Source organism: Eretmochelys imbricata, chromosome 6 (genome assembly GCF_965152235.1).
Source record: "Eretmochelys imbricata isolate rEreImb1 chromosome 6, rEreImb1.hap1, whole genome shotgun sequence".
NCBI lineage: Eukaryota > Metazoa > Chordata > Testudines > Cheloniidae > Eretmochelys > Eretmochelys imbricata.
Window position 1 is genome coordinate 121,082,003 of NC_135577.1, and position 19,967 is coordinate 121,101,969.

The 19,967-nt window shown below is 47.5% G+C and overlaps 1 protein-coding gene across 2 annotated transcripts in view; it reads right to left on the reverse strand.

Moving 5' to 3' along the window:
• Positions 1-5,646: 5,646 nt before the first annotated feature.
• Positions 5,647-19,967, reverse strand: part of DAAM1 (dishevelled associated activator of morphogenesis 1) — a 189,446-nt gene continuing 175,125 nt past the window's right edge. For both annotated transcript variants that reach the window (XM_077819544.1, XM_077819543.1), the window contains exons 22-25: positions 17,071-17,131; positions 15,254-15,385; positions 12,316-12,486; positions 5,647-8,735 (exon numbers count right to left, since the gene is read on the reverse strand). In XM_077819544.1, coding sequence (XP_077675670.1) covers positions 8,526-8,735; positions 12,316-12,486; positions 15,254-15,385; positions 17,071-17,131 — 574 coding nt within the window. In that variant the 3' untranslated portion in view covers positions 5,647-8,525. The remainder of the gene's footprint in view (positions 8,736-12,315; positions 12,487-15,253; positions 15,386-17,070; positions 17,132-19,967) is intronic.

Consider the following 19,967-nt stretch of genomic DNA (forward strand, 5'->3'; position numbering starts at 1 on the left):
CCTCTGCAGGAAGGAGTGCTGGCGAGCCAGGCACCCCAAACGCAGACCATTTGGAGCCATGGCCAAGAGCACGAAGCAGCAACGATAATTGTCCAAGGAGCCAAGCAGCAGCAGTCGCCGCCCCTAGTAGTGTTCCCCTAACCTGAGCATTTACCTACGTAGGAGGAAGAGGCAAGAAACTCCCAGCAGTCAGCCGGATATCTGTGAAGTGATTTCGCACTCCTCTGGCTCTCCCCCATGCCTCAGAGCGCTTTCGCCTTTTACTTGCCGAGCCAATGGAACAGTGAAGTTACTCGATAGGCCAGCAGTTCTCAAACTGTGGGTCGGGACCCCGTGTTAATGGGGTCGCCAGGGCTGGCGGCAGGCTTGCTGGGGCCTGCGGCTGAAGCCTGAGCCACACTGCCTGGGGCCAAAGCTCAAGGACTTCAGGCCCAGGTGGCAGGGCTTTCGCTCCCTGCCAAGGGAGGCAGAGCTTGGACAGGCTCAGATTTCAGTTCCCCCCTCCTGGGGTCATGTAGTAATTTTTGTTGTCAGAAGGGGATCATAAGAACATAAGGACGTCCATACTGGGTCAGACCAAAGGTCCATCTAGACCAGTATCCTGGCTGCTGACAGTGGCCAATGCCAGGTGCCCCAGAGGGAATGAACAGAACAGGTAATTCTCAAGTAATCCACCCCCTGTTGCCATCGCGGTGCATTAACCAGGTATTTCGTCTAGCTCCCTAGATTAATACCCGCACAGTTACTTAGCATCAGAGGAAAACATAGGGCTGCCCGGGGACAATATAATCCAATATGAACATCTCAGAGGCTAGTAAGATAGCTGGTGGCTCTCCCAGAGCTGAAACAGCCACTGCAGCTGTAACTGCTTTGCATGGGCCTCATAGGAAACATCACAGTGAAAGCCTTAGGACTCGGCCTAGTCTGGACTAGCTAGGTCTGCTCACTGCTTTACCTTCTTCGCCAACCCCCTCCCCCATCATGTCCAGAAGCGCTATGGCATGGCTATTCTAGCAGAAGGCAGGGAACCAGGTTCTGTCCAAGGAGCCATATGAAGAGAGTGGATACTGCACCTCCTACCCTGCATTAGATAGAAGAGAGGTCAAATGACTTCACTTTAGGGTCCCCCATTGTGTATTATAAAGAGGAGCCCTTATTTAGACCCTGATTCAGAAAAGCATGTGAGAATACTTAAACCCAAGAGAGCCAGCATGGCCTAGTGGGTAGAGCACTGGCCTGGTGCTCAGGAGACCTCGGCTCTAGTCCCACCTCACCCAAGAGACGAGTCATTTGAACGTTCCTGTGTCTCAGTTTCCCCATCTGTAAAATGGGGATAATGATACTGCTCTTCTTTGTAAAGTGCTTGGAGATCTACTAATGACAAGCTAGGTGTTCATTATGTGTTCAACTTTATGCACATGCTTAAGTGCTGTCCTGAAGCCAGTCTGTGGCACTTAATATTCCCTGACCCTCAAGGGAGTTAAATAATTGATCTGATAAAACATGTATTTTAAGCATTAATACTGCAAATAATCACTGTGCTCCAGTATGGAATTCACTAGCCCCTGGGGGAAAAGTGCTGTAGAAATAAGCTTTGCCCTGGATTTTAGCTCCCTTTATAGCACTGAAACAAAAGCTGTGACTTCACTTCAGTGAAACACAGAGCTTCTCTCGGGCACCAGCCTCCCCCACATCGCTGGACACAGTTCTCGCCCCTCAGCACACGCACTTTTCATGCTTATTGGGAATTTTTCCCAACCAAACTAATGCCCTGACTGAGGCTGACCAGAGGAAAGAAAAATTCAGTCCGGGCACTGGTTTACAACCAACCAACCCAGAGACAGGTAAGTTGTGAAAGGATAAAAAGACAATTGACTCAGAGTTAAGGGGAAAGAAAGTAAAAATGTTAGACAATGGTTCACGTCAGTCACTTGCTGCCATGGTAACAATTTGGTTTTGAACTGATGAAAAAGCACGGAGAAGGCCAAAGAGCACGTGAGACCTTTTCCTCTGCAACTCGCTGACTGGCATTTTTCACATGGTCTTTGTGCTGCTGAGCAGCGAATGCCTCCTCCACTCGCCTTTCCACGGTCCGGGGGAGGGAGGGGCGGGTGGGAGATGATGATGTTCAGATTCAGGCCCCATGGAGACAGAAACGGTCTCTGAACAAGGGACTATTCTTCAGTACGTAGCAAGGAGTTTCTTCCACTCCCTCTCCCCCCAAACCAGTCACCCCACTTCTGCATTTTAGTTTGGGGTGGGCAAAGCCCACTAGAGCAGGGCAGGAAGGGATTAAAGGTCCCTGTTGGGGCTGCTGGCAGAGGCCAGCTGCATCCCACACCACTGTTCTATAGCCCAAGGCAGAAGAGAGTGAGTGGATGCTTTGAGCAGCCTGGGACTAGAGCCCCTGGAAGCAGACCAGCTGGTGGTTAACCTGTCTCACCGATTTTATTTGTCAGTGGAATCAGATCCCAGGCATGAGGACTAGATCTTAGAGCCAGAGCCCCACCTATGCTGCATCTCCCCCTTCCTCCCCACGCCTGCTGGCCCTACTCCCACACTGCACCCCTATTTCCATCCCAGAGAGGCCAAGATGGGAGCAGCCGCAGGGCCTCTACCCCCTCTTCCAGAGGGTCCCCCCAGGACTTACCCCAGCTGCTGGGGTAGAGCCTGCTGGGGTAGAGCGGTACGCTCACCCCCCAAAGCAGCGGGGCTTAGCCTGAACACCCAGGAGAGATGAATGGGGCAATGCACACCTCTGGGACCGATTGCTTCAGGCTGGCCTCAGGCGCAGCAGCGTTAGTTACACTCAGCTCGCAGCGCCAGGCTTCTCTTTACAGACATGAGGGCCAGAGATTTCCTTTTTATTTTTAAATCTGAGCTTCTGACACTCCCATGACTCCAGGTACTGCGCCCCTTGATACAAAGCCACACTGCCTGGGCCTAAATCCAGCCCTACCTGGAGCTGGTGGGGAAAGTCACCTACTTCCAGCCTTCTTTTAAGAATCGATTTTTGTTTAGCCATTCGGAGTTCGTGGAAGGGACAGCTCATGGGACACGCTGTGTAGTGCCCAGCACAGTGACTTCCCCAGTGACAGAGTTTGGCTGTTCACATCTCTTTAAAACGTTTGCTATCCTGCTGTCATCTGGTGAGGGAGAAGATAAGGTCTAATTTCCCAGTGAGCTAGGCCCTAGGTGGGTGGGTTCTGCCATGGATATTTATTCACAAGCCTGCTGAAGTGCAACATGCAGATCTCCCCACCCTCAGCCCAGAGGCAATAAAGGAGAGGCTGATCTCTCTTGCTCCCTGCAGTCCCAAGGGGGCTCCTTGGCATGGAGCACAAAATGCTGCCTTGCCACCCAGAGCCATTTGCAGGAGTGGCAACAGCTGAGCAGAACATTCCAGGGCCATTCTACCTACGCAGGGGCCATCTAGGGAAGTGCTGTTGCCCCCGCTCCAAACAGGATCATTGTGAATCAGAGCCCCTCTGCTCCACTCCGAGCTGGCCTCTGCTGCTGCATGGCAATAAGCATGCTGGGACCAGGGCCACAGCGCACCTCTGGCTACACCCGCTGGGCCCGGGCTGTTGTTCAAGGAGCCGCTACGTTGGGATTCTGTCTTGTATCTGCACTTCAGAGACAGAAGGAGATGGGGGGGGGGGATGAGGATTCCTGAGCCCTCTCACCTCCCCTGCCCCATGCAGCCAGTGAGCCGTTTGCCTGAAGTAGGTCACAGGGTGGCTGCCTGAGAAAAGAAAATTAAAGTTCATGGAGGATAGATCTGTCAATGGCTATTAGCCAAGGTGGTCAGAGACCCAGGTGTCCCAAAACCTCTGACTGCCAGAAGCTGGGGGCTGAGTGACCAGGGATGGAGGACACACAGTTGCGCTGTTCTGTTCATTCCCCCTGAAGCATGTGGCACCGGCTGCTGTCGGAAGACAGGATACCGGGCTAGACGGACTGTGGGTCCAGCTGTTCTTATGCTCTAAAGATTTCCAGAAACAAAAGCACTAGGATCAGCAGATGGGCTAGACCAGTGTGTTCAGAAACATGGCAGGTGCCACAACTCACCGCTCTGCTTGGCTGCGATCGGTACCCAGCCAGCAATGTCTGCTCGGTATTGCACAGCCCTGTCTCCTTCGTGGCACCAGACCCAAGGGCATCCGCAGGGACTCGCTGTTCCCCGGATCCAGGCATAAGGAATTCAATAATCACAAGAGACAGTTTCAAAGGTTAGGAAGAGGATACCTATAAATGATTGTGCCTCAGAAACAAAGACACCCTTTTCCATTCATGGTCACGGTGTGCGTTAGTAAACAAACACAGTGCTGACTGCTGCATCCTCTTCGGCGGCAATGCCTTCGCCACGGGCCTCAGTTAACCGACACAGCAACCTCCTCTCCCAAGCCCTCCCCCGCCCGCAATCTCTTCTGAGCAGGAGGGGTGGGGGCTGGATGCACAATCGGTCCTGCAGGAACGTCTGAAATTGGTCTCTGCACATGGGAATCCGGTCTCATTCAGCTCTGTGCAGAGCAATGGCAGGAGGTCGACGCACCACTTATGTCCCATGTCAACTCACACAGCTGGGCATGAGTGGTGCAGACACTTCACACTGACTCTGCGCCCGGTCGGACTGCAACCAGCGGCTGACCTGCCCTTTTGATCACACAAGGGCACTAGGCAAAAATATATTTCTCCCCCCAGCCCCTCACTTAGCTGTTCCCTGCTCAGGTAGCCCTGTTCTCCCCTTTCTGTTCCTCCCACCCTACCCATGTCTATGCTATTCCCCTCCCATCCATGTTTTCATCTCCCTGCCCTTCAGATACCCCAATCTGACCAATCTCATTGTTCTCCCTGCTCTCCCCCTCCCTCAGACCCCCTCTGCTCCACAGCGAAGAGTAGATCTCTCCCTCCTCACTTTATTGCTCTGCCTTGGGCCAGGCTCTGTTAAACTGCAGCACCTCCTTCACTCTGGGCTCCATTCCCGACTGCCACAGACTTCCTGAGCGACCCGGGGTGAGTCACTTAGGGCAAAAGGGCTTATCTGACTCAGGAGTCTAAGTCCCATTGACTTTCAGACTCTTGAGTCAGTTAAGTGCTTTTGGAAAGCACTTCGGGGGAGGGATAGCTCAGTGGTTTGAGCATTGGCCTGCTAAACCCAGGGTTGTGAGTTCAATCCTTGAGGGGGCCATTTAGGGATCTGGGGCAAAAATTGGGGATTGGCCCTGCTTTGAGCAGGGGGTTGGACTAGATGACCTCCTGAGGTCCCTTCCAACCCTGATATTCTATGATTCTATGAAAGCTTTGCTTTTAATCTACTGTCTCTATTTCGCTGAGGAACAAAAATTCCTTCCCTTTCAGAGGTGCCACCAGAGTGAATTCACTGGCTGTGAGGTGCTCAATATGCAGACTGTACCAGCACACAGGCTGATACTCCAGGCTTACACTGGCAACAGACAGACTAGAATCTGGCCCTTTGTGAACTCATTTAAAAAAACCCAACACGTTTTTTGTTTCATCTGTCCTTAGGGATCGGCAGCCTACTCGAAACTATCCAAAATAGGCTGCTTCACTTTCTTCTGAGGACACACAGGAGCGGCTGCTCTACAAGGCGGCTTGAAAAATAACTCGTGGGCTCCGTGGATGTACACTCAATGCAATTCTTTTGCTTTATTGCATATTGCCATCTTAAAAAATGTACAGTCTCATAACATACACAGCATTTCCTGGCAGCTAAACTACTAACATTCTTGCACCTAACTTGGTTGACTATTAAGCAACGAAGGTCCATGACATATACTTCAGTTCACAAGTAATTTTTTCCTTTTTGGCATTATTAAAAAAAAATCTGTAAAATACACATCCAAGAGAAGAGTGGCTACCGACACCAGCACCTGTTTAAAAGTAGTTTTCAGCAATGGCACATGAAATTACCTGCATACGGCCTTTTGTTTGGAAAGAAAACTAAATAGCAAATGCAGCCCAATAACCAGGCTGACGGAAAACAAGAATGATCTGGAAGGGCAACTAAGCTCCCGAGCCTCCACTGGAATCCCACAGGGTGAAGCCTGAGAGCACCTCCTGGCTACACAGGCTGCGGAAGCGGGATCCCAATGCAGGGCTGGAGGCCTTTTCAAAACGCATTATTCTAGCTAAACAATTAACTGACCATTCCTCAGATCATCAGACATGAGACTCCCCCACCCACCAAAAAGAGTCCGTTCCCTAAATTGTATCAGCCCAAATTTCTTAAGCCATAAATAGAAAATATAAATAGAGGCACTTTAGTTAAGGAACAAGAATCACCATTAAACATTTTTTTCCCTTCTTCTTCTTCTTAAAACAAAGTGCTTCACTCCCAATCTTTGAAAATTTGCAGGTTTCGCAGTTGCTTTGATAGGAGGTGCAGGACTTTACTGAGCCGTAACTTTATATTTATTACTGCTTTATATGCTTTTTTTTATACTTACAGTGTGTCGAACGTTGCAATGAGGAAAAACAAATATTGTAAGACCACCATTCTTGATAACTCTTTTTAGAGTGATACTTCACAGCTTTCAGAAAGCACAGAGACCCCGGGCCGGCTCTAGGTGCTAAGAACCATATTTTTATATAATTAGGTTAAACAGCACATTTGCTATACAGTACATATAGGAAAAATGACATCCCAATCCCACCGATAATACCCATTACATGAAAAATTTATTTCGAATAGTGTTAATATCTAGTACAACAGGGACAAACTAATCTCTCCACAGGAAAAAGAACAAAAAACAAAAAGATAAGAATATTGATGGTATAAAAGTTCGTTGGTTTAAAAAAAATAAAACCATCACAAATAAATAAAAGCAAAAAGTAACAGTCTTCCATATATTCTGTATAATTTAAGAATATTAAGTGTTACTAGGTTAATGGCATTTACTTTTTATTTTCCAATTTTTTAAATTTTTTTTTAAAATTTATGTATTTATTACTTGTTACTATTTTACTCCCTGAGCTTTGGGGTTTTTTTGGACTGACATTTTACAGGTAGTTTTGCTAACAAATTTTAATGACAATATAAACAGCAAACCACTTGAAAAAGTACATTGTTAAGAGAGAAATATTTCTTGGCATCATTGCTACTGTATGTCTGTTAAAAACAAGCGGCCCGGTTCAAAGCCCACTGAAGTCAATGGGGGCCTGTCCATCGACACAATGGGTTTCAGATCAAGTCCTTTGTGCATTGGTTTAAATGACCTTCAGTTCTGACCTACATTTAGGTTACGTCTACACTAAAAAAGCTACAGCAGCATAACCGCGTGCTGTGCTGCTGTAGTGCTTCAGTGTAGACACCCGCTACGACTACCGTCACTGTAGGTCGTCCATCTCCTCGAGAGAAGGCAGCTAGGCCAACAGAAGAATTCTTCCATTGACCTAGCACCGTCTGCACCAGGGGTTAGGTCGGCTTAACTACATCGCTCAGGAGATTTTTCACACCCCTGAGCGACATAGTTCGGTTGACTTAACTTTTTAGCGCAGACCTGGCCTTACAGAGGATACAGTTTGTCCCACTGAATAGAAAAATGGGGGGAGGGAAGGGGGGGGAAATGACAACACAAAGTTGATGCTCTTTGTCTCAGCAGAGAGCCCCTCCCTCCCCCGCTTCCTATTTGTCATGGGCAAGAAAATGCTGTCAAGTTAGAACTATGTCTATGTATTGTTATAGCAATAAGCACACTGTGATAATCGGTCTTCATCAAGAGCAAGGGTTGCGGAAAGAGAAGTACAGTGCTTCCCAAAAACAACTGAAAAGGGATTATCAAGAGAGTGTACAGTACGGAACTACCTGGAACCCGCACAAGAGCACAGATGTTCAAGTCTTGAATAATAATAAAATGGATTGTTTCCACTTGACTTTTTTTTTTTTTTAAACACACTTCAGACTGTGTGCAAGGCTTTCCATAACTGTATTCTTACACCACCACTGCGGTCTCCAGGCTGATCCCCAGCAGTCCGTGAGGACACCCCAGCACCAATGGTTAGGATAGCAGTGCCATTTTTGTTTCTCTCTGTGCTCTCCGACACCAGTTACACCAAGATAAAAAATTCCAAAGGGAGACCAAGTAGAAAATATTTCTCAATGCCTTTGTTTACTACAAGGAATGTTTTTGTCATCTCTTTCTCAGGAGACACAATGTTGTGCTTGTGCACCAGAATAACTACTTTTTGAACAATGTGGTTGAAGGAAAGAAAATGGAATTTGCACTCAGTGACCAGTGTCTATATGTGTGTTTGTGTGGCACACACATATACACGGTCCTGCTTGACAGAGACAGACAGACACTTATATTCTCCATACATACCAACAACCAGACTTTTTATATACACAACACACACACACACACACACACACACACACACACACACAGAAAGAGTGTGCCACTGTTTCGGTTTGAATTACAAGGCAGTATAATGAAAAATCCTAGCCACTTCAAAAAGACTGCTAATCAGTTTTCTAAAAAAATGTTTACAAAACCAAAGGATCAGAAGTTGAGTTTGGTGACCGGCCTCTCGCGGCTGCTGTCCATCAGCTGGTTGGTGATGCGCTTGCGATTCCGTTTCAGTTTCGAAAGGTCTTTGTCAAAGACTTCACCTGACCGTAAAGCCGAAACGAGGTCGTCAAACTCCCCACCTTCCTCACTGTTTTCTTTCGCTTTTCTGGCCTTGCGCTCCCGCTCGCGCTGTTCTTTCAGCTAGGGGGGGGGACCAAGAAGAAAAATAATCCAGCTCATTTTTTGTAACACATTGACCTGAAAGGACCCTGATGTATATAATTTAAGGCCCTGTTTTTGGCCTGGTCTACATTTAAGTAATTTACCATCCTCCCTCTGTGGATTGGGATGTGATTTTCTTTTTAAATCAAAATGGCTATATTGCTACAACCACTTGAATGGATGCAGTTATATTAGTACAGAGGTGACTGACTGGTCTACTTATTCTCCCTCTCAAACCGGAAAGCAATAGCAGCATAAAGCACAGACATCCCAGTATACCTGAATCCAGAGTACGGGGCCGTATTGCTTTAACTGTGCCGACACGGTTAAAGCAGGAGAACCTGCTGGTGTAATAAGCCTTCAGGTACCGCTGTGATTAGAGCTATGTTGCTCTAGCACAGGGGTGGCCAACCTGAGCCTGAGAAGGAGCCAGCATTTACCAATGTACATCGCCCCTAAAGAGCCACAGTAATACCTCAGCAGCCCCCCATCAGCTCCCACCCCCCCGCTCCCAGCGCCTCCCTCTCACCGGCAACCCTGCCGATCAGCACCTCCCCCTTCCTTCCTCCCCGCACCACCCGATCAGCTGTTTCGTGGTGTGCAGGAGGCTTGGAGGGGGAGGGGGAGGAGCGAGGGCCCAGCAGGCTCAGGGGAGGGAGCAGGAAAAGGTGGAGTGGGGGCAGGGCCCGGGGTTGAGCCGTGAGCACCCCCACACACACTGGAAAGTTAGCACTTGTAGTTCCAGCCCCGGAGTTGGTGCCTAGACGAGGAGCCGCAAGTTAAACTTCTGAAGAGCCGCACGGGGCTCCGGAGCCGCAGGTTGGCCACCCCTGGTCTAGCAGCACTTTCGGGAGCCCCCGCGTCTGCAGTGCACGTGTGCTGTGCCCCCACAGTGTGCACGGGAAGCGGGCCCTCCGCTCAACACACCCTTTGGGGGCAGCAGCGCACGCCCCTGTCCGTGCCTGGCCTGGCCGAAACATTGAGATTTTCTGGATTTCAGTATTGGAAAAAAAAAACCCCATTCAAAAAATTAAAAGGAAAAATTCAACTAACATTCCCTCATGTTCAGATCAGTGATCGAGCTAGTCAGAGACACACTTTTACATATTTCAATGGGAGGAAGGAAATAAGAGAAAAATTGATGAAATTCTTTTGGTGTTTTCAGCCAGGCCTGGCAATGCTGGCTGAATACAAGGGGCAGGGATGGAGACAGAAGACAAGACAAAGGCCACAGCCCCATCTGTCCCCAGCCTATTTGGGGTGATCTAAGCCCCTTAGGGCACTAGCAGGGAGCAGCCTTTGTGTGACGGACCCCCACTCCACAGCGATCTCATCCTTTACTTAAAAACACCACCACAAGTGCCCCAGAACCAGTGTATGTTCAACAGCTGGCCAGTAGACGTCGTTATCTATTTTGGTCGCTGCTTAGCAGCTACGTATATTGGTGGGATTCCAGGACAGTGACTGTGGTAAAATGGCGTGCTTCCTATGCACAGTGCAGCAACATCACACCGCTAGCGTTGCTTTTGGGAGAACAATCCCGGTTTTGTCCTTCTCTCCTATGAAAGAGGCTCAGGCATCTCTGCTCAGGCACGCCATAGTGACTATCAAAACCTTGATACCAGTTATCAGAACTGAACACAGTGGGGCCAAAATTATCCTTGGGGCAAGCTCGATAAGCTATGTGGAGTTGAGCACCCCAATGAACTTGGCTCCTTTTTCCCATCAGATCATGAGAGGCCACATACTGAGAAACTGAGTCCGCAGCATTGCCTGCCTACTGAGATGGTGACTTGTCCACAGCAGGAAACTGCAGCTGCCAGGACTCTCATAAGGTGACTCTGAAAAAGATTTAGGGCTCGTGTTGGATAATCAGCTGAACAAGAGCTCCCACTTCTTCTTAGTGTATGTGCAACATGCCTCAGGCAGCACGTGACCAGGATTCACCACTGGTTGGGTGTCTGGTTAGATTGTTAGCTTGCTCGGCCAGGCCACTGATGGGGAGTGTGACGTTAAGGCTGATCCATGCCCCCAGCTCGCACTGTGATACTGTGGCCAAAAGAGCTCATGCGATCCTGAGATGCATAAACAGGGGAATTTTGAGTAGTAGCAGAGTGTCTGTATTTGACACTGGTACAACGGCTGCTGGAATACTGTGTCCAGCGTTGGTACCCACAATTCGAGAAGGATGTTGATACATTGGAGAGGGCTCAGAGAAGAGCCTCGAGAATGATTCAAGGAATAGAAAACATGCCTTACAGTGATAGACTCAAAGAGCTCAATCTAGTTAGCTTAACGAAAAGAAAGCTAAGGGGTGACTTGATTACAGTCTATGAGGACCTATAAGGGGAACGAATATTTAATGGACTCTTCCGTCTAGCAGAAAAAGGTCTAACATGATCCAATGGCTTGAAGTTGAAACTAGGCAAATTGAGACTGGATATAAGACAGAACTTTTTAACGGTGGGAGTAATTAACCACTGAACAATTTACTGAGGGTTGTGCTAGATTCTCCATCACTAACAATTTTTAAATCAAGCTTGGAGGTTTTTCTTAAAAGCTCTGCTCTAGGAATTATTTTGAGGAAGTTCTGGGGCCTGTATCATACAGGAGGTCAGACTAGATGATCACAATGGTCCCTTCTGGCCTTTGAATCTGTGAAACATCTGGCTTAATGCAAGATTTCACTTCCGTCCTGGCTCACACAGTTTCCAAAGGCAAAATAGTTGTGCCTGATCTGAAGTCATTAGGGACCTGTATTGGACTGCAATCTATGGTTATCTTAAAGCCACAGGTCCCTTTTGACTCTGCTGCCTGGAGCAAAATTGATTATGCTTTGAAGAGAAGCAATTAGCAGCATGTACTATTTGTATTACAGTTGCACTTAGAGGACCCACCTGAGATGGAGGCACCATTGTGCCGTGGGCTGCACATGCACAGAGAGAGAGATTCCCTGCTCTATAAAGCTAACCATCCTTGTTGATTTAGGTGGGGGGGGGAGGGGCTTTCCTGGAGACCTCACAGTCTAAACAGACAAGACACACTAAGGTGGGAGAAATCAAGTCAGTCTTATCCCCATTTTACAGCTTGGAAACAGACTCAGAGAGATGAAATGACTTGTCCGAGATCACAGGCAGTCCGGGGCACAGCTGGATAGGCTGGACCCAGGTCTTCTACATCCCAGTCCAGTGCACTCTTCACAAGACCATCCTTCCTCTCAAGGGGAAGAGACGGAACTAGGTGGTTCCAGGTGGGATTTCCAAAAGTTCTCAGCATAGGCTTAACTGTTCCCATTGAAGTCACTGGAAGTTCCACCATCCATGTCAAAGGCAGCAGAATTAGGTCAAGATGCAGAACTTCCAAAGTCCCACCCCACACTAGCCCTGAGGACTGAAATGAATCCTACATTTCTGAGCACATGCTAATGAAACAGTCCCCGTCTCAGTTCCTCCCCACCCTTCTCCTCCCTGTCTAGCATCCTGATGCACACGCGGACATTGACTCAACCAGGCCTACAGTACGAACACTAAAGATCGTAGCGAGCAGGTTTTCTTCTAACCTGTGCTTCCATGCGTGCCCGACGCTCCTCCTCCTCCTTCCTTTTCCTCAGGTTTTCGTTCTCCTGCTTGGCCTCAGTCACAGCTTGAAGAAACTGATCAAAGATCCCAAAGAACTCATCTGGCTGCATTTTGCTCGAGTCTTCCCCAAAGTACTTCACTGCCTTGGTAAACTGGGGAAAGAACAGGAAGGAGTAGTTTAGTAAGCTAGTGAGAGAATCCACTGAACCAATAAAATCCTTTCCTGAAAACTATCTGCCTGACAGATAACCGGAGTAATATTTAAGGTGGTATTTGATGGCACATGGAATTAAAGGGGCAATGATTATCTATTAATTCTAGTCTCAGTTTACTGAAAAAAAAAATCATACTTTGTCTTCTGCTCATTAAGTGATGGCTTTTAAGAGAAGATTTTCCAGTTGGCTGTTCCTTTAAATGCCCCTTTTTTAAATCATGTAAGAAATTTTACACTCCTGTTTCTGCTTAACATCCTTTATTACCTAACTCGTTTTTATTAACTAAGCAGTAGTAAAAACAAGGAAGCAAAATATTGTGGTGCCAAAGACTGAAGACATAAAACTAATAGTAGACACGGCAGGGGCAGGAAACTTGCACTTTTAAGTTTTCTTTGAAGTATTTTTTGGGGGTATTATTTATTGTTGCCACATGGTTCAATATTAAAACCAAATGTGTTAGTGAAGCTTTTAAAAGGCATTTATTATTCAGCTCAGAAACTACACCAGTTAGAGGAGTAGGAAGTTTGCAAGACCTATAGTACCATTCATGGACAATTACTGTGATTATAGCAACACTGCAGCTAAGGTTGACGCAAGACTTCCATTATAAGCCCCTGCTTCTAGGTTTCTTTAAAACTGATAGAAGTTATCCTTTGGACCGACGTTCCTTGCACTTATTTGCAGCTTGGGAGAAGGAAAGGCAAGGCAGAGAGAGAGAGAGCGCGCGCGTTTAAAGCTTGTTAAAATTGTGATTGTACGTTTGAGATTATCGAGTTTTAAAAACAACAAAAACAAAAAAACCCATTTACTAGTTACTTTTGTTTCCACTCTGCTAAGTAAGGATAAAGATTACGGGTAACATTTTTGAAAGTGCCTAAACGCACTTATTTTCAAAAGAGACTTAGCCACTTCCTAAGTCTCATTGAAAGTCAGTGGAACTTAGAATATTAAGGACCAGATTTTAAAAGGTATTTAGGGGCCTAAAGATACAAATAGGTGCCTAGTGGAATTTTCCAAAGCACCCACGTGACTGATTCCCATTGAAGTCAATGGCAGCTAGGCACTGCTTTTGAAAATCCCACTAGACACCTATCCTCACCTTTTAGCCCCTAAATAGACTATAAAGGGCCAGATTTTTAAAGGTAAGTCCCACTGACTTTCAATGAGACTTAGGAACTGAAGTGCTTACAGGGGTGTGAATTGCATCACACACCAGTGTGTTGCACTGTTACTCCCCTCTGTGGGCATTGAGGGCACAAGCTACAAGGTACCTACCTTGCACTAACATAGTCCCATTGAAAAGAGGACGATGTTCACACGATCAAGGTGCCTTGCACCCTCAGCGTCCACACAGGGGAGGTACAGCACAGTACAACTAGTACGTTCTGCAATTCACACCCCTTAGTCCGAACTGCAGGGCAAAGTCTTAGGCAATTCTGAAAACGTTACCCTCCTACCACCCGGAACTTTCCAGATTGACCCAGCGCCCCCAAAAATAGCGATAACGAGACTCAAACCCAGAGGAGCCTTTTAAAGGTGGGCATCACAGAAACTGAACACAACGCGGGGCCCAGTGCCTGGCTGCTGCACTGTCTGACAGCTGTCGAAGCAGCAGCTCAGCCGTTTTAGAGCAGGCCTTGAGTGACACTTAGGACTTGTCGACACTAGAGCGAGCCGTCAACTGGAGCATCTCCACTGACTGAAATGCACCTTGCGTCTATACATAAGAGCGTACCAGCTGATTGGCCAAAGGGCAGCATTAAGTTACCCTGATAGCTGGTACGGGTGAGTGCCCACTGCAGCTCAATCTGCTGAGCGCCAGCATGGATGCGGCCCATGGGGCTGTGACTGCCGACAGGTCCCATCTTCGATCATTCCGTCAGCCAGGGAACTTCAGAGACCTGCTGGCTGAGAATCCCACAACCCCACTCTGCACCCTGCAGATCAGGAGTGGAGGTGGCATTTCTATGGAGTGGAGTGGTACGGGGGGAGACACGGTCAGAGGACATGGTCAGATGGGGCGAGAGGAAGGCTGAAGATCTGTGGTGCTGGAGTTGGGGAGAAGATATCTCAGGGCCATGCCTGGAGGGCATTTATGGGCAGGCGGAAGGGTGTGTGTGGGTGTGTGGGTGTGTACTCTGCTAGTAGTGACACCGACTGAAACACAAAGTGCTCTAGGGCAGACGAGCCCATAAACTGCAGGATTTGAGAAAGGCTTCAGTCATCACTGGGTTAGTCCTCTCTTTCTCCGGAGATAGCAGGGTCAGCCACACAGGTCTCAGAATAGAAGAGTGAGGTTATGTCACTTTCAGGGAGCGCGTCTTTTCTGTTTGCAGTTGATCACATGTATTGGTGTATGTACTGGCTGTATTTTCTGCTAATCAATCAATCAATCACTAGATACAATAGCATGCCTGCTCACTATCCTCAATCTTTGTAGGAGACCACTTACCACAGCATCCAGCAACAGTGTTTCTGACTTTGAAATGCTCAACTGTTCAAGTTCTTAAACAAAAAAAAAAAAACCCACCACTGGGTTTGAGGGAAGGTTTTTTTGATAAAAATCTAATGCGAGTAGTTGATCTATTGTTTCTATCCTTTGGGGTAGATCTATGGACATATGACACACAATGTCAGAAGATCCTTTAATACCGAACCACTCCCCTCTAAAGTAATTCCCTATGGATTATACCAGGGATCTTACCAGTTCTTTAGCTTCCATCAGAAGATCTTCAACGTCGGAGAAGCCAAAGCTGGCTAACGTGATGAACTGGCTGACCACCGACACAAACTTGTCTCCAGGCTGAGAGAGCTGCGATTTCTGGTATTCCAGTTCCTTAAGGAAATAAATTTAATTCTGGTCAGTGTCTGTTTAAAAAGAGACATAGGATTGAACATATTTAACAAACCCCAAATTTATCCTATCTTAAACCATGCTTTGCAAGTCTCTTTCCCCATGTAGAAGCTATAACACAGGTAAGATTTCAATTACTTTACTAGACGGTCTGACAATAAACCCTAGGACCTAGGTGTCACAAAGATGTGACACTAACTCTGTTCTTGCGAGAAAGCAGGGTGTCGAAATACATGAGAACATAAGAACAGGCATACCGGGTCAGAGCAAAGGTCCATCTGGCCCAATATCCTGTCTTCTGACAGTGGCCAATGCCAAGTGCTTCAGAGGGAATGAACAGAACAGGTAATCATCAAGTGATCCATCCCAATGCCCACTCCCAGCTTCTGGCAAACAGAGACTAGGAACACATCCTCTCTACTCAGAGCAGGTACACTGAGCAGAAGTGATGCATGGCAAAACACACCCAGAGGTGGCAGGCCTCATTCTAGGACTACCTTTCCGGAAAGCTTTGCCAGAGCAATAATTGATTCTTATCTCTTCCTATTCTGCCCAATTCCTTGGGGTGTGACTGTGCATAAACAGGACAATTTTCTGTTTTATTTCCCCTCTGAAACCAGCTAAACTGTTTGGAATTTGTCTGCCGAAGGAGTGGTACTGGCAGAACCACAGCTTCCCAGATTAGCATTTTGCTGCCGTGTAGCTACAGAAGGGCACACAGTGTTCTCCATAGCTAGTTGGCTGTTTTCTAGTGGTTCCTCTTGAATTTTCACATTAAGGCTGACAACATTCCCCAAGCCTCTGCAGAAATCAAATAAAGCTGAACCAACAGTATCAAACCTACAACCTGGTCTCATTTATGCAGGGCTTTCCCCTAAAAAGAGGGCAAAACTGAAGCTTTAACTCCACCACCATCTCTTTACACTATCAAATGCAAGAGTTATCAGAAAAACTATAGAAAGCCTATTACTTTTCTTGCAGTAGTTAGTTCCCCAAACTGCTATTATTTTCACACATATGTTCACACGCAGTCAGTACTGCTGAAGGCGCAGTTGCTATCATCGAAGGGAGCTGGGCACAACAGGATGCTTAGGAATTGCACGGCAAAACGTGCCATCTCCTCACTTATAGGCTCAATGTACTGTCAGGTCACCAGGTCAGGATTATTTTGGTGCTCACTCTCTGTCTGCATCTATACATGGAATTGTAGAGAGCCACCCAACTATCAATAGATCCCCTTCTTCTATGTGCCTGGAGATATCTTTCAGTCCATTTGTTCACCATTTCCTTCCCACGTCTCATGTGAGCTCAAGATCAAGCAAGAGGACCTGCTGTCTGATCCGGGGGCTCCATGACGGGCAGTTTTAGAGTTGCAAGCTGAGTACTCTTCATGGTTTTGGTCAACACAGCAAATAACTAAACTTACTCCAACTCCCTGTGAATCTACTCGGCGTTTGGCTGATTTATAACCAGCATACAGTAACTCCCATCCCGAAGCAGCCTTGAGAGAACAGGCACACATGCAGGGCAGGAAGGAAAGACAAACTGATCTCCAGGAAGTAAGATAAAAGCAGCTTTGCTAAGGGCTTCCTGTCCTGCCTCCCTAAGGATGGATGCTATGAAGCTTGGAATCAGAGTGGACTATTAAGTGGGTAAATAATACTTACAGTTTCCACAGCCCTCAGTCCGCTCCTCAAGGTGTTTATTTCTTTCTCCAGCTCAGTCATGCTGTTGAAAATTGCAACACTTTAATTTTAAGCCTTTCCCAATGAATTACAGAACTCTGTGCTCGAGTCAACTTTGTTTTCCCCATTTAAAATAATCCCTCACGGTGCTTCCTGTTTTCAGATGAGCAGCTTTCAGGCAGCAAGTTATGCTGATGCACAGTGCCCAAAGAGACTGATGAATGTGAAACTGGTTACGGTTGTTTATTTTGAGTTACTCACACTTAGTTATAAAACGAACAGTCTCAAGTTAAAAAAATCATGGGCCAAATCTTGGCGTAGAACCCATCTGTGGAGACTTGCATATGTTTGGGGGGAGGCAACTTTATCCGCGACTCTCCCGGTAGCCAGGTAGCCTGGTGGGGCCACCAAATTCTTCCTCAGGGGCACTGTTTGTCTCCCCCTGCTCCCCGTTCCCTTCCACCTCCCAAATGCCACATATAGCCATTGGGACACAGGGGAATGACATCAGATCAAACGGGGGCTCTGTGAAGTCCCAACACAGATCGAAATGGCTGAGTGGGAAGGCTCAATAGGCCCAGCAGCCTGACGGCATCTCTAGAAGAGCTGTCAGCTGTGGAGAAGTCTTATGGCTTATCGGGGCAAAGATTTTTCCTCCTCTCCCTGAGGGGCTGGGGAAGGAGACAGTAAGTTAGACACTTCCTGCTCCCCAGCTGACAGTCCTTAATCTTCCAGTCCCAGGAATTTTTAGATGAATACCATAGGGGAACTCTCCTCAGCGTCTTTCCCCTCAGAGTGGCAATAACCACCATCACCCCGCAGTGGAAGGATACAAAGACCCACAGGGTCTGCAGGGAGCTGGTTGTAGGGTTAGGGGATTAACCTCATTTCATAGAATCATAGAATATCAGGGTTGGAAGGGACCTCAGGAGGTCATCTAGTCCAACCCCCTGCTTAAAGCAGGACCAATCCCCAATTAAATCATCCCAGCCAGGGCTTTGTCAAGCCTGACCTTAAAAACTTCTAAGGAAGGAGATTCTACCACCTCCCTAGGTAACTCATTCCAGTGTTTCACCACCCTCCTAGTGAAAAAGTTTTTCCTAATATCCAACCTAAACCTCCCCCACTGCAACTTGAGACCATTACTCCTTGTCCTGTCCTCTTCTACCACTGAGAATAGTCCATCCTCTCTGGAACCACCTCTCAGGTAGTTGAAAGCAGCTATCAAATCCCCCCTCATTCTTCTCTTCTGCAGACTAAACAATCCCAGTTCTCTCAGTCTCTCCTCATAAGTCATGTGTTCCAGACCCCTAATCATTTTTGTTGCCCTTCGCTGGACTCTCTCCAATTTATCCACATCCTTCTTGTAGTGTGGGGCCCAAAACTGGACACAGTACTCCAGATGAGGCCTCACCAATGTCGAATAGAGAGGGACGATCACGTCCCTCAATCTGCTCGCTATGCCCCTACTTATACATCCCAAAATGCCATTGGCCTTCTTGGCAACAAGGGCACACTGCTGACTCATATCCAGCTTCTCGTCCACTGTCACCCCTAGGTCCTTTTCCGCAGAACTGCTGCCTAACCATTCGGTCCTTAGTCTGTAGCTGTGCATTGGGTTCTTCCGTCCTAAGTGCAGGACCCTGCACTTATCCTTATTGAACCTCATCAGATTTCTTTTGGCCCAATCCTCCAATTTGTCTAGGTCCTTCTGTATCCTATCCCTGCCCTCCAGCGTATCTACCACTCTTCCCAGTTTAGTATCATCTGCAAATTTGCTGAGAGTGCAATCCACACCATCCTCCAGATCATTTATGAAGATATTGAACAAAACCAGCCCCAGGACTGACCCCTGGGGCACTCCACTTGACACCGGCTGCCAACTAGACATGGAGCCATTGATCACTACCCGTTGAGCCCGACAATCTAGCCAACTTTCTACCCACCTTATCGTCCATTCATCCAGCCCCATACTTCTTTAACTTGCTGACGAGAATACTGTGGGAGACCATGTCAAAAGCTTGCTAAAGTCAAGAAACAATACATCCACTGCTTTCCCTTCATCCACAGAACCAGTAATCTCATCATAGAAGGCGATTAGATTAGTCAGGCATGACCTTCCCTTGGTGAATCCATGCTGACTGTTCCTGATCACTTTCCTCTCATGTAAGTGCTTCAGGATTGATTCTTTGAGGACCTGCTCCATGATTTTTCCAGGGACTGAGGTGAGGCTGACTGGCCTGTAGTTCCCAGGATCCTCCTCCTTCCCTTTTTTAAAGATTGGCACTACATTAGCCTTTTTCCAGTCATCCGGAACTTCCCCCGTTCGCCACAAGTTTTCAAAGATAATGGCCAATGGCTCTGCAACCACAGCCGCCAATTCCTTTAGCACTCTCGGATGCAACTCGTCCGGCCCCATGGACTTGTACACGTCCAGCTTTTCTAAATAGTCCCTAACCACCTCTTTCTCCACAGAGGGCTGGCCATCTATTCCCCATGTTGTGATGCCCAGCGCAGCAGTCTGGGAGCTGACCTTGTTCGTGAAGACAGAGGCAAAAAAAGCATTGAGTACATTAGCTTTTTCCACATCCTCTGTCACTAGGTTGCCTCCCTCATTCAGTAAGGGGCCCACACTTTCCTTGGCTTTCTTCTTGTTGCCAACATACCTGAAGAAACTCTTCTTGTTACTCTTGACATCTCTCGCTAGCTGCAGCTCCAGGTGCGATTTGGCCCTCCTGATTTCATTCCTACATGCCCAAGCAATATTTTTATACTCTTCCCTGGTCATATGTCCAACCTTCCACTTCTTGTAAACTCCTTTTTTATGTTTAAGATCCGCTAGGATTTCACCGTTAAGCCAAGCTGGTCACCTGCCATAT